The sequence below is a fragment of the Citrus sinensis genome, chromosome 2 (genome assembly GCF_022201045.2).
Source record: "Citrus sinensis cultivar Valencia sweet orange chromosome 2, DVS_A1.0, whole genome shotgun sequence".
Taxonomy (NCBI): domain Eukaryota; kingdom Viridiplantae; phylum Streptophyta; class Magnoliopsida; order Sapindales; family Rutaceae; genus Citrus; species Citrus sinensis.
Genome location: NC_068557.1, coordinates 32,210,610 through 32,222,722, shown reverse-complemented (window position 1 = coordinate 32,222,722; position 12,113 = coordinate 32,210,610). Strand labels below are relative to the sequence as shown.

The following is a 12,113-nucleotide window of genomic DNA, read 5'->3' as shown; positions in this document are numbered from 1 at the left end:
ACTGTACCACTAAGATCTAATGTTCATGCATAAAGGAGTAATTATTTTTTAGTATGGCTCGGTATTCCTGGCATTTCAAGACTAGCCCCATCAACTATTGTAGGTAAAAATTTCATTCAAATAGTTAAGAAATGGTGGTTATTAGGTTCTGAGTAAACTTAAATATAGAAATTTATGAGCGTAACTCATACTAAAAAATTGATGGTTGCTTTAAATTTATTAGTCTAAGAACTATTCTTAATTAATATAAGATTTTTTTTTTTTTTATCTACACACTTGTCATGTGTGAGGCCCTTTTTTTACTTGATTATGTCACATGCTAATGTAGTATAGATCCACTTATAAATAAATTTGACTTTGATATCATATAAAAGCTAGAGCCTTACTCATATTAAAAAATAAGCTTATTAGCTCAAAAACTATTTGTAAGCAATATAGATTTTCTATATTAAAAAATAAGGTTTCAAACTTATTATTCTAAAAACTATTCTTAATTAATATAAGATTTTTTTTCTCTATATACTTGTCATATGTAAGCCTTTTTTTTTTTTTTTAACTTGGTTATGTCACAGTGTTATTTTGCTAATGTAATATTAGTCCGCTTATGAATGAGTTGGACATTGATATCACATAAAAGTTAGAGCCTCACTCATATTAAAAAATTAGAGTTAGTGTCCTCAAGTTTATTAGCTCAGAAACTATTTGTAGAAAATATGAGATTTTCTATTCAATAGTGAAGACACCATAAAGTGCTTATGCTATTTAAGATTTGAATGGAGATCTTATATTCAAAACTAAATCACTTCATTTAACAAAAAAAAGAAAAAAAAAGAAAAGGAAAACAACATAAAAAGTTAAATACTCACAAAATGAAAAAAATAAAAATAACACACAATAAATGCTACCTCTCCAAAGTGTTTCATTTGAGAGAATTTCGCGGAAAACACAGCCACAAGGTTGTCGGAATCTCCACACATTATTATCCAAGTCCATGAATAATAAATAGGAAGTTATTATTTTTTTAAGAAAAAAAAAAAAAAAAAACCTTGAGGAATGGAAGAAGGGAAATTCCTCCCCGGGTAGAACTTATTTTGTTAAGTTTGAATTTAACATAGAAGACGCTTCGAATCCTTTATTTGACAGGACATGATAAAATGAGGAAAAAAAAAAAGAAAAAGAAAAAGAAAAAAGGAAGCTGTAAATGCTCGATGAAAAGCAACAAAACCTTTCTTTAATTTGTCGCAAATTCTTGATACAAAGGATATAATAATGAAACATCAAATTATGTGACAGCCATTTCGAGCTAATGTGATGCCAATGCCAGCCAATTTCTTCTACATAAATGAATTCAAGAGAAAATTTCTTCTGATTGCTTTACTGGAGATGGTGGGGTCTTACGTTTGGTGATGGCGATCCAATTTGAAAGCAAAAGTAGGACCGATTTTTCAAATCCCTATTCTAACTTAGAAGTTGACTACATCATTTGATCATAATAATCATCTTCTTGTATGTGGACCTATGTTGGCCGTGATCATGACATTTATGAGATATGCAAGCTTTTTAAAACGCTCGAATTTTGCTAATTATGGTAATTTTATAGGATAAAAACCCTGATAGCACGGCGCACATATTTGAAGTTAGTTGGTAAAGTTAGCAATGTATATTTTAAAATAATTGTTATTAATTGTTTTTTAAAAGTAATCAATTGTGAAATATAATCAGTAAAATATTTAATAAAATTTATTTTTAAATATACTATGATTTTAAAAGTATATATATGTATTTAGTAAATCTTATTGTTAAACTACTGTAAGAATGTAAATAATTGATCTGGACATAATATTAAATAAAATCTATTTACATATTTATAAACATATATATATATATATATATATATATATTCTATTGTGTATATACAATACTTGATAACTAAAATAAATAGTTTGTTTTATTACTTTTATTTTTTTGTTTTGTTATCTCAATGTAATTGGTAATAGTAATAATTTCTTTAAAATTCATTATTTTATTTCCTAATAATTATATATATATATGAAATTCTATTAGTATAAAATTAATTCTTCAAAGATTTTAAAAAATTATTCATTTCCTACTATTAAAATGGTTTAGCCAAAACTAATTAAAAAAAAATTATCAAAATACTAAAATTAATTCTTAATTTTTTTAAAATTATTTTCGAACCCAAAAAAAAAAAAAAAGTAATCCTAAATTGACCTAAGGACAGTTCATTTAACATTTAGCTTTTAGTTTTTAGCTTGTCAAAGTTAGATGCCATTAATATCTCAAATAAAGAATGTTTACACTTCATTAGCAATTCTAAACTGCATTCTTTTTTTAATTTAATGTCCACAACTACGAGTGTGCAATTATCACTCCTTGCAATCGAGCACAAAGTCTAAACAATAAAAGGGAGAAAAATAAAAAGAAGACAAATGGGAAAGCAGCATCAAGGATTACTTTTTGGAGACAAAAAGCCAAAAGAATTAAATATAATTGCGCACATCATAAAATATTATGAATTTTTTTTTTCAAAGGATATATATTATTAGGCTTGGAATTGCTCAAATTTTCAACTTTTTTTCGGCATGGTTCGTGATCCAATGGCATCTAAAGTTCGTCTTGGTAATTTTTCGAAAATTGGGGAAAAATTAGAAAATAAAGTAGAAAGAAAAGGATTACTTTTGTTGCAAGTGGGGAAGACAATTTTTATATATAATTATATATATCTTCTTCCTCCACTCAATATGTTTAAAGCAAATTGATGCCGAATTCCGGCCGCTTTATTTTTAATTATCAAGCATATGAGTTGGGATGATTCGGATGCGAGATAAAATAAATAACAAAAGGGAATCAAGCATGTAGGTGCCAATCTTCTTAACTAAATGTCAACAAGGTCTTTACATATTTTTTGTCAAATCAACCATCATTAGCTATATATTTTCATTAAAAAAATATATATATTAAAACTTGATTAGATCTTTTTACTCGGAAAACATATGAACAGGGTCTAAATGTGTAATTAAAAAGTAAAACCAGGTTTCCGCACGTACTCCATCATCAGCAGAATAGCTGTCAAAATAGTGGAGTAACTAGAAAGTTAACCTACATGCATGTATAGCAGGAAGCTGGCAAAATACAAACCCTTATCGATTGCAGAAGGTGCATGAGGCTGAAGAGCAAGATGCAAAGTAATTTCCAAGTTTCATTTATTGAACCACATGTAGTATAGCAGGAAGCTGGCAATCAGCTGCTGCAAGCTAGCACCAGTTCCTTTCTTTCTTTTTTTTGTTCGCTCTTCTTTATGTCTGATCTATCATGGCACTGTTGGTGGAAATGACGTAAAGTGAGTATCAGTAAAGCTAGAAAGGGCCTAGCCTTACTGCCCCTCCATGATCCCCTCTCTCCTCCCACCACACTACCACAGCAGTGTAAACTGCAAACTGTGAACTGTGGAGTGACGTCGTTTCCGTACTTTTTCTCCTTTGCCTTTTATTCTTACGCTGTTTTGACGGATTCGCGTACGCTCTCTCTCTCTCTCTCTCTCTCTTCCAAACCCCAACCCTAGGGCTGATCTTGACCCTTCCTTTCGCCAAGACTCAAAGGAATACAAACAAAATACTGAAATAAGTTTTCTGCAAACCCCACCCAAATTAATTTAATCGTTGTCTTTGCAATTATATCAGAGTCAAACAGGGAGACTTACCGAGAGAATAAATTAATCCAATTTTAACATAGTAAGGCATTTCCAAGAGATTTATACAATATGGCATCGCATGGCGCGAGCCATTATGAAGTTAATGGAGAGCTTTAAAAATATCTACGTCTATTTGGAAAAAAAACATATCGTCGCGTGAATGCTCAAACCTTGTACTTACGAATTGAGAGGGAAGAATGCATAAATTTATATAGAATACTAGATAGAAGTGAGAAAGTAATTTTTTTTTTTTAACAATATACACATATATTATAGGTTGTGTTTATTAAAAAACTCTAAGGCCGTTTGGGATTATTTTAAAAAAGTTAAAAAGTGATTTTTAAAAGTTAAAAATTAATTATTTTGTTTGGTAATTTTCTTTAGAAATTATTTTTTGTAAAATCACCTTATGCTGCATTTTATTTTGAATAGTAAGGACTCGATTTTTAAAATTTAATTTTGAATATTAGTTTTATACTTAATACATATATATCCTTACATGTATTATAAAAATTTAAAATTATCCTAATTAATTAGGAAATAAAATAATTAAGTTAAAAAAATTATTATTATTATCAACAATTATATTGAGATAACGAAATGAAAAATAAATTAATAATATGAAATATTTATTTTAATTATCAATTATTATATATACACAATAAAAAGTATTTTATAAACATGCTTATAAATGTGTATATAAATCTTATTTAGCATTATGTCCAATTCAATCATTTACTTTCTTATAGCATTTTAACAATAAAAATTACCAAATATAAATGACTGCTTTTAAAACTTACGGCACATTTAAAAATAAATTTTACTAAATATTTAACTATTTCTCTTTAAAAACAATTATTTATATGGCACATCTAAAAACAATTATTTTAAAAACTACAATACTACTAAACTATCTCAAAATACATTCAACAGTTTCTCGAATCCGTGTGCCTCAATATTATGGGGAGCACTAGCTTATTATTGGTGAACCTTATAAATGGGACAAGTATTCTTAATCCACTTCTGTGCTTTATCCATTAGATTTTTGTGATTCATCGTATAAATTATTTCTGAATACATATATGACAAGACTCTTAACAAATTACAGAAGCACATATTTTGTAAGGACTTTTGGTCAAATGGTTTTTCAAGCAGCTTTTTTTAGATTATATTAGTATTCAAATTCTATAAGAAATAAGTGCCAAATGATCAAAGTTGATGAGTTTTATCCACACCACTATTTAACAAAAATAATTAAAAAAATAGCTCATTTATATTTGGATTTCCCACAAGCTCATTGCTCAGTTTCGAGCAATGCAGAGGATAAGTAATCAAATCGTAGGAGAAATTTCTTTTCTCTTTTTTTTTTCCTGTAGGAGATCATCGGAGGATCAAATCAATTAATACGAGAGCATAATTACGTCTTATGCATTAGACAACACGTAAGGTTACAAACACATATATCAACACAGAAGAAAATACTAATACTAATAATAATAATGAAAACAAAAGTCAGCTACAGCAACCACAGTACTATATCATATACATGCTCCATGAAGCAACTAGTTTGGAAACCCACCGGCCTTTATACTGAAAATAGACACAGCAGCCTGGCCCCCTCTCTGTATTTCTTTGCTTGGAGGAGGTGTAATAGTGATAAAAAATGCTAAATATGACATAAATTGTTGCTTGAGAATTAGGCACATAGGGAGACAAAGAAAAAGAGACAATATGTTCATGTGGATTGGACAGTGGAGGGAGGTGTATGATCCACACGGGTCACAGGAGAATGCGACTAAGCTATAGCCGACCCCTTCATCATGAGAGAGAATTATTACAAAGAGACCTAACAACTACACAACATACGTAGAGACTAGAGAGAGAGTGAACGAAGAGACATTCGGTATGTCCCACTTGCTTTATCAGCTTTTTATCAATTTTGGCTGAGTCTGTAATCACACTCCTACAGTCCTACTTTGGAAAATATTTTAGGGAGTAGTTGCTTTACTCAGACTAATTATGAGAAATTTTAAGAGAGAGAGAGAGAGAGAGAGAGAGAAATACTGTTGAAAATAGATAACTAGTTTTGTCACTGCCACAACTGGGATCACTTAATTATCTAACGAATGGATCATGCATCATGGTGATGTGATTTTTATCAATCTCTAGGATAGAGTAAAAGGATGATAAAATAACAAATTATGTTACTCCTGTCCGCAATCCGAAATCCCCACCATATTCCTTTATAGAATGACTAAACTATACCTCTTCGGCACATGACCATTAATTAGAGTTAGCGACGTTACTCTAAATCGATAGACAACTCGGTATGTTAGGTTTGAGCCTTAAACCTTAACCCTAAACTTATAAGCATAAATATTATAAAAAATAAAATTTGCCCAAATGTGATTGATAATTTAAGTATATGAGATTTGGGTTTTAATCCTCATCTCATTAGCATATAAAAAGAAATTTGTAGAATAAATCTTAGACTTAAATAGAAAGAGAGTCTTAACTCATCACTAGGGAAATTTTTATAATATGAGTTAAGGATGTAAATTTATGCGAGGGGTAAGTGAGATTTTAAATGGGTAACCGATTGCTGTCAAGCTCCAGTAAAACAGAGGTTTACTTATACAGTTTAGCTAGGGTGATTCCGTGGCCAACAGAACCCATTGGGCTGCCTCGATTTGATCATTCATAGCTAGAGCTCTTAACTTTCTCTCTCTCTCTAAAAAACTTTGTTCAATCTTTTGCCAGTAATGGCAGTGCATCAGTACCAGTGCAAGAAAAGAGGTTGAGAGTTTTCATCGGGAAGGTAAAGCTTTGGCTGGAATAAAAAGATAAAATATATCAATAATCAGTATCGCAAGTTCACAACATCTTACACGACACCCATCAAACACCGTCTCTTCTTCTAATGATCCCCAGTCTTGCTTTTGCTGTACACCCCGCGTGCGCTCCCTGTTTAGCTTTCAGCAAGAGAGAGAAGAAGCTTTATTCTTTGAAGAAAGAGTTAATGCTGTTACATGTTGTTAATTAATTCACCAGAAAGATAAACAAAGCACCCATTTTCCAAAGGCAACCTGAGCCAGGCTTTGACAGAGAAGCCAGGGGAGTAGAACTCACAAGGATAGCAAAACTGACTAGTACTGCTACGCTACCACTGTTTAGGATTTCTGTAAAAAGGCTGATTGTTGAAGCATAAATCTCGGGAGAGAATTGGAGAGACATAACACAATTACAAATACAAACAACGATCTTGTGATGATGATCAGCTAAAAAAGATTGCGTATGAAAGAGAAAGAAAGACAAAATTATATGGTTAATGTTATTGCTCTATATAGGAAAGCCAAAGCCAAGCCAAAGCGAAGTGAACAACTTCATAAAGGGATAAGATAGTGAGCGAGTGCGAGCGAGTGAGAGAGAGAGATAATGGACGGTGGTTCTAATAGCACTTCTTGTATGAATATGATGGCTTTTGGAGACAACAGTAATGGACTATATTGTCCTATGATGATGATGCCTCTCATGTCTTCTTTCACTCACCAACATCATTGTCATGATCATCATCATGATGAGCATCATCAACATCATCTTGATGCAGACTCAAATACCCTATTTCCTCCCCTTGCTGCTGCTGCTACTACTACTATCAACAATATTGTTCAAAATCAAAACCGCAATAGCAGTAGTGGCTCGTCTCTGATTCTCGAAGATAACACCACCGCCACCGCCACCGCCACCGCCAACACCATCAATACTATTAACAACTCCTCAGCTCGGTGTTATTTCATGGAGACCAACTATGGCAGCGGCGCTTCTTCTTCTGTCAAAGCTAAGATAATGGCTCATCCTCACTATCACCGTCTCTTGGCTGCCTATGCCAATTGTCAGAAGGTGCAAGAAAGAAATTCAATAGCACAAGCCAGTGCTTAGAAACGATGACTTCTAATATTTCATTTCATCTTTGCTTTATATTTGTTCTTTCTAAAATTCTGAAACAAGTGCAAAACGTTTCATTTCCCTGACCTTTAAACTCCTATTTTTATTTTTATTTTTATTCTCTCATTTGTGGTTACACTTTGTATGTGATTACTATTTCTGTTGATAGATAAAGAGGGGTCAAAAGACTCAAAACCCTTTGATTCTTTGATGGAGACATAAGTCATAGTCTTGGTTTTTAACGTTTTCCTTGTAGCAGAATTTCTGACGAGTCCTACTGCAGGTTGGGGCACCACCTGAAGTGGTGGCAAGACTAGAAGAAGTTTGCGCATCTGCGGCCTCGATGGGTTCCGGCGGCTCGAGCTGTATCGGTCAAGATCCAGCTCTTGATCAGTTCATGGAAGCTTACTGTGAGATGCTGACCAAATATGAACAAGAGCTCTCTAAACCCTTCAAGGAAGCCATGTCTTTCCTACAAAAGATCGAGTCTCAATTTAAGTCCCTCTCTATTTCCTCTCCAAATTCTGGTGATAGCATCATCTCTTCGTACTTTCACCGCTAGACCATTAATTAATTATACATATTTTATGTTGGATGGTTAATTAAATTTACTGGGCATGTGTACATGTGCCTCCAAAATCATGGAGGTTTTGAATTTTTAAATTAACTAACACCGACGAGCTTGCATATATATTTTCTTTTAAATTTTTTTACCTTATTTTCAGTCTCCTCATCTTTAGGGCTTGCTTCTTCTTTTGTCCTCTTTCATTTTTTTTTGCTATTGTTTAGAGGTATTAAACTGTTTTAGAAACTAGGGTATTCACGCAGATGATAATATATCTAACTATCCACTTATGAAGATTGTGTATTGTGTTATATATTCCTGCTATGATTCTCTTTTTGTTTGTGAGTTTCAAGGGCTACCCTCTCATCGGTTTCCTGTAATTTTCTTCTTTGTGAATTGGTATATATTGACAGATACTTTCAACTTTTTATTCGTGTTGCAAGAAAATATTTTGTCATTATTGTCCCTGTTGAATGTTTAACTATGATACTAAAATATGGCTTGTGTTGTCCATTTATTTTTTCTCTCTCTCGAAGACGGTGAAGCTTCAGAAGAAAATCATTTTCCAAGGGCTGTTAGATACATGGATCATTATAAGGTTTTAAATTAAAGACGAGACTTAGGCAACTCCAAATCAAATTGTAGTAAGAGTTTGACTTTGTGGGTGCATTTTAATTAGTCTCTCGGGGGCTTGATTCACATCACTGTTTGAATCAATCAATATTATTCATTTCATTTTTCAGGCCTGGCACTAACCTATTGTTATGACCTACTGATCCTTTTTATGAAGTGCATGGGATGTTTATAAAGTCATGAGAGAACCAATTTATAGCAGTTAATTCCAAATAGATATTGTATTTTCTTGGAATGAGCAAGCATGCAATTGCTTCTTCTACAACCAGTGCCATAAGCAAGATGGTTCTGTTTCATTTATTATTCTTACACCCTATGTACAATCATTTCTTTATTAACCTAATTCCCTTTTGATGTGATAAGGAAAAAGACGGATTTATTAAAGATATCTTGATTTATTATGTGTAAAAGATTTTTGTTAGCTTAAAATGAATGTCATTACCATTGTGCCTGTGCAGGTGAACTTGTGTTCCGCAAATCCCCCCCCCAACCTCACCTTATTCAGGTCTACATGATCAGAGATAAAAAGTGGACTAAGGGGAATTAAGGCGGTGTATATTGTTAGGATCCCTATTGCTCATCACTAACATAAGGCTTAGCATGTTGGCTTATAAGTACTTGGGCTCCCTCTTATTGTAAGCTGGTTTTTGAAAATAAGCTCAAAGGCATCCTTTTAGGGTTTGTCATTGATGGAGAATTTGGGCCCTTTCTAAACAATTTTACGTTATGCCTGAGTCGGAAGTATACAAACTGGAAAAGTGTCTGCCACTAGTATATGTGATGTTATGAAAATCTCTTTTCTTGGAGACAACTGCCCTTGGTATGGGAAAAACCCTAATAAAATCTTGAATCAATCCCAATTGTACCCCACACCCCCTTTGCACTGTCCACTACAATGTTGATGACTTTATTCAGAGTTTGCTGTATGTTGAAGAATTCCTTATATTGTCATGAGGAATGTTTTCCCTGGAAAAAGAATTGTGTTATTAACTTTCGAAATCGGAAATCATAGAAGATTCCATATAGTTTATGGTTGATTTGCTATGATGCATTGACATTCTTACTAATATCATATATATATATATATGTTTGTGTGTGTGTGTATTGATAGTCGCGTTTTAAGTAGTAGTACAAATCTTACTAGGTATTGTTGCTCAGAATCATTTGTATAAGAAATAAAACCGTTGCAAATACACTTTTACAATATATACATATATGTACCTGCATGAAGTACAAATGTTGCTAGGTATTGTTGCTCAGAATTTGTGGAAGAAATAAAACCGTTTCAAATACTGTTCTATGTAATGAATCTTGGCTTTTCAGAGATTTTCTGTTAATGAATTTGCCTAACAGTTTAATTTGAACATACCGCAAGCTTGTAGCTTTGTGGCTATGTTTTCCCTTTGTGGTTGAATCTTGTAAAGTAATATGTTTTATTGGTGTGCCTAATAATACACACACACACACACGTATCCATAATATACTGTTTCGTGCGAGAAGCTAACTAGTTCATCCTGGATGCCATCAGCTTCTAGCGAGGCTATTGATAGGAATGGTTCGTCTGAAGAGGATTTCGATGTGAATATTGACTTCATAGATCCCCAAGCTGAAGACCAGGAGCTGAAAGGTCAGCTTCTGCGCAGGTATAGCGGATGTTTAAGTAGTCTCAAGCAGGAGTTCATGAAGAAGAGAAAGAAAGGGAAGCTGCCTAAAGAAGCCAGGCAACAGTTGTTGGATTGGTGGAGCAAACACTACAAATGGCCTTATCCATCGGTATTTATATGCTAGTAATTAATATGCTCATAACTATCTTTGATCATACATATGCCAAATCTTCATTTACATAGACTATGGAAGGGCTTGTTTTTTCCCTTGGAACTATGGAGTGAAAATGCTAGCTAGTTCTCTGATCAGCCATTTTGTTGCATGCCACATCAGAGATCTTTTTCCCCTCATTTCATTTGTATTTCTGTATATTTTATCTTCTCAACGGGGAGGAAAAATAGCACTTGATTGATTGGGGTGATCACTTGTGGCCGCGAATTAGTCATTGTATGAAATGGTAATTTTTCTTCAACCAAATGAAAGATCGTTCTAATGCTACCTTGTGTTCAACAATGGTTGAGAATGTTCTTTTGTTTGGCTACATATCATTTGCACTTGTATCATCATTTATGGTTAACTTGTAGATGCTGCTAAATCTTTTTATATGATATTGAAACATGATGTATGTCAGCAGGAGTCACAGAAGCTGGCCCTTGCAGAATCAACAGGTCTGGATTCAAAGCAAATAAACAACTGGTTTATTAATCAAAGGAAGAGGCACTGGAAGCCTTCAGAAGATATGCAGTTTATGGTGATGGATGCTACCCAACCTCAATATTACATAGACAGTACTGTTATGGGTAATCCCTTTCCAATGGATCTCTCACCTGCACCGTTGCTCTGAAGAACTATGTAGCTGAAATGAATGAAATATGCAGATCTTATATTGCATTACTATATTATTTTATACAAACCCAATATTATAATGATGATGAACTATGTATCTTATATATCATAATTATGCATGCTGTGGTTGTACCGTATACATGTGGAGGCTATCTAATATAAATTTAGACTTCAGTATAATTTGTTTGTAACTTCGTGCTGGAATGTTGGTCGTGCTTCTGCATGAGTTAATTTGCTTGTTAGAAGGCCCTGGTCCTGTTGTCTTTCCGGCATATGAATGACTCCTAATTAGTCAGATCAGTGCACTGCACATGTAAGTATTTGGAACGGTGTGTTAACTGCACTGGAAGGGAAGAAGTATCGACTCCATTGACTACAACAATTAACACCATATTGTGGGGTCCAGTTATGGTGCAACTGTGTTATTATACCACAGCTGCATCTAGCCATTAAATCTAGCTATGGTGACAACTGTGGATTAGATTCAATGGCTAGTTGCAGTTGTGGTACGGTATCGCAGTTACACCATAGTTTTGCCCCATATTGTGACATGAAGGTTTTATAATATGTTACGATGGTTGAGAAAACTTGCCTATATATTGGAATCAGATATTTGGGTCTAAAATAGAAGAGTGGGGCGAATTTGTTTCTAAATATTGCGAAGAAAGTCTTTTTCCCCATATGCACACAGTGACTTTACTCAAGTTATCAAATGATGACTAAAATTTTCCATTGTATAACCCGAGCACAAGTTATATGTTACGTATGATTCTCCCGCAGGGCAGACAGCGAGGTTTTCGACTGTTT

General features: G+C 33.3%; 1 protein-coding gene across 2 annotated transcripts; it reads left to right on the top strand.

Annotated features, from left to right (window-relative positions):
- The first annotated feature begins 6,447 nt into the window (after positions 1-6,447).
- Positions 6,448-11,486, top strand: LOC102614106 (homeobox protein SHOOT MERISTEMLESS). Of its 2 annotated transcripts, none has more exons than XM_025094669.2 (4): positions 6,448-7,612; positions 7,941-8,184; positions 10,384-10,628; positions 11,092-11,477. In XM_025094669.2, the coding sequence occupies exons 1-4, from the start codon at positions 7,148-7,150 to the stop codon at positions 11,302-11,304; spliced, it is 1,167 nt and encodes a 388-aa protein (XP_024950437.1). In that variant the 5' UTR covers positions 6,448-7,147; the 3' UTR covers positions 11,305-11,477. The 2 variants fall into 2 exon arrangements, with proteins under 2 accessions (XP_024950437.1, XP_006467373.1); XM_006467310.3 differs by having other exon boundaries at positions 6,458-7,612; positions 11,095-11,486.
- Positions 11,487-12,113: the final 627 nt, after the last annotated feature.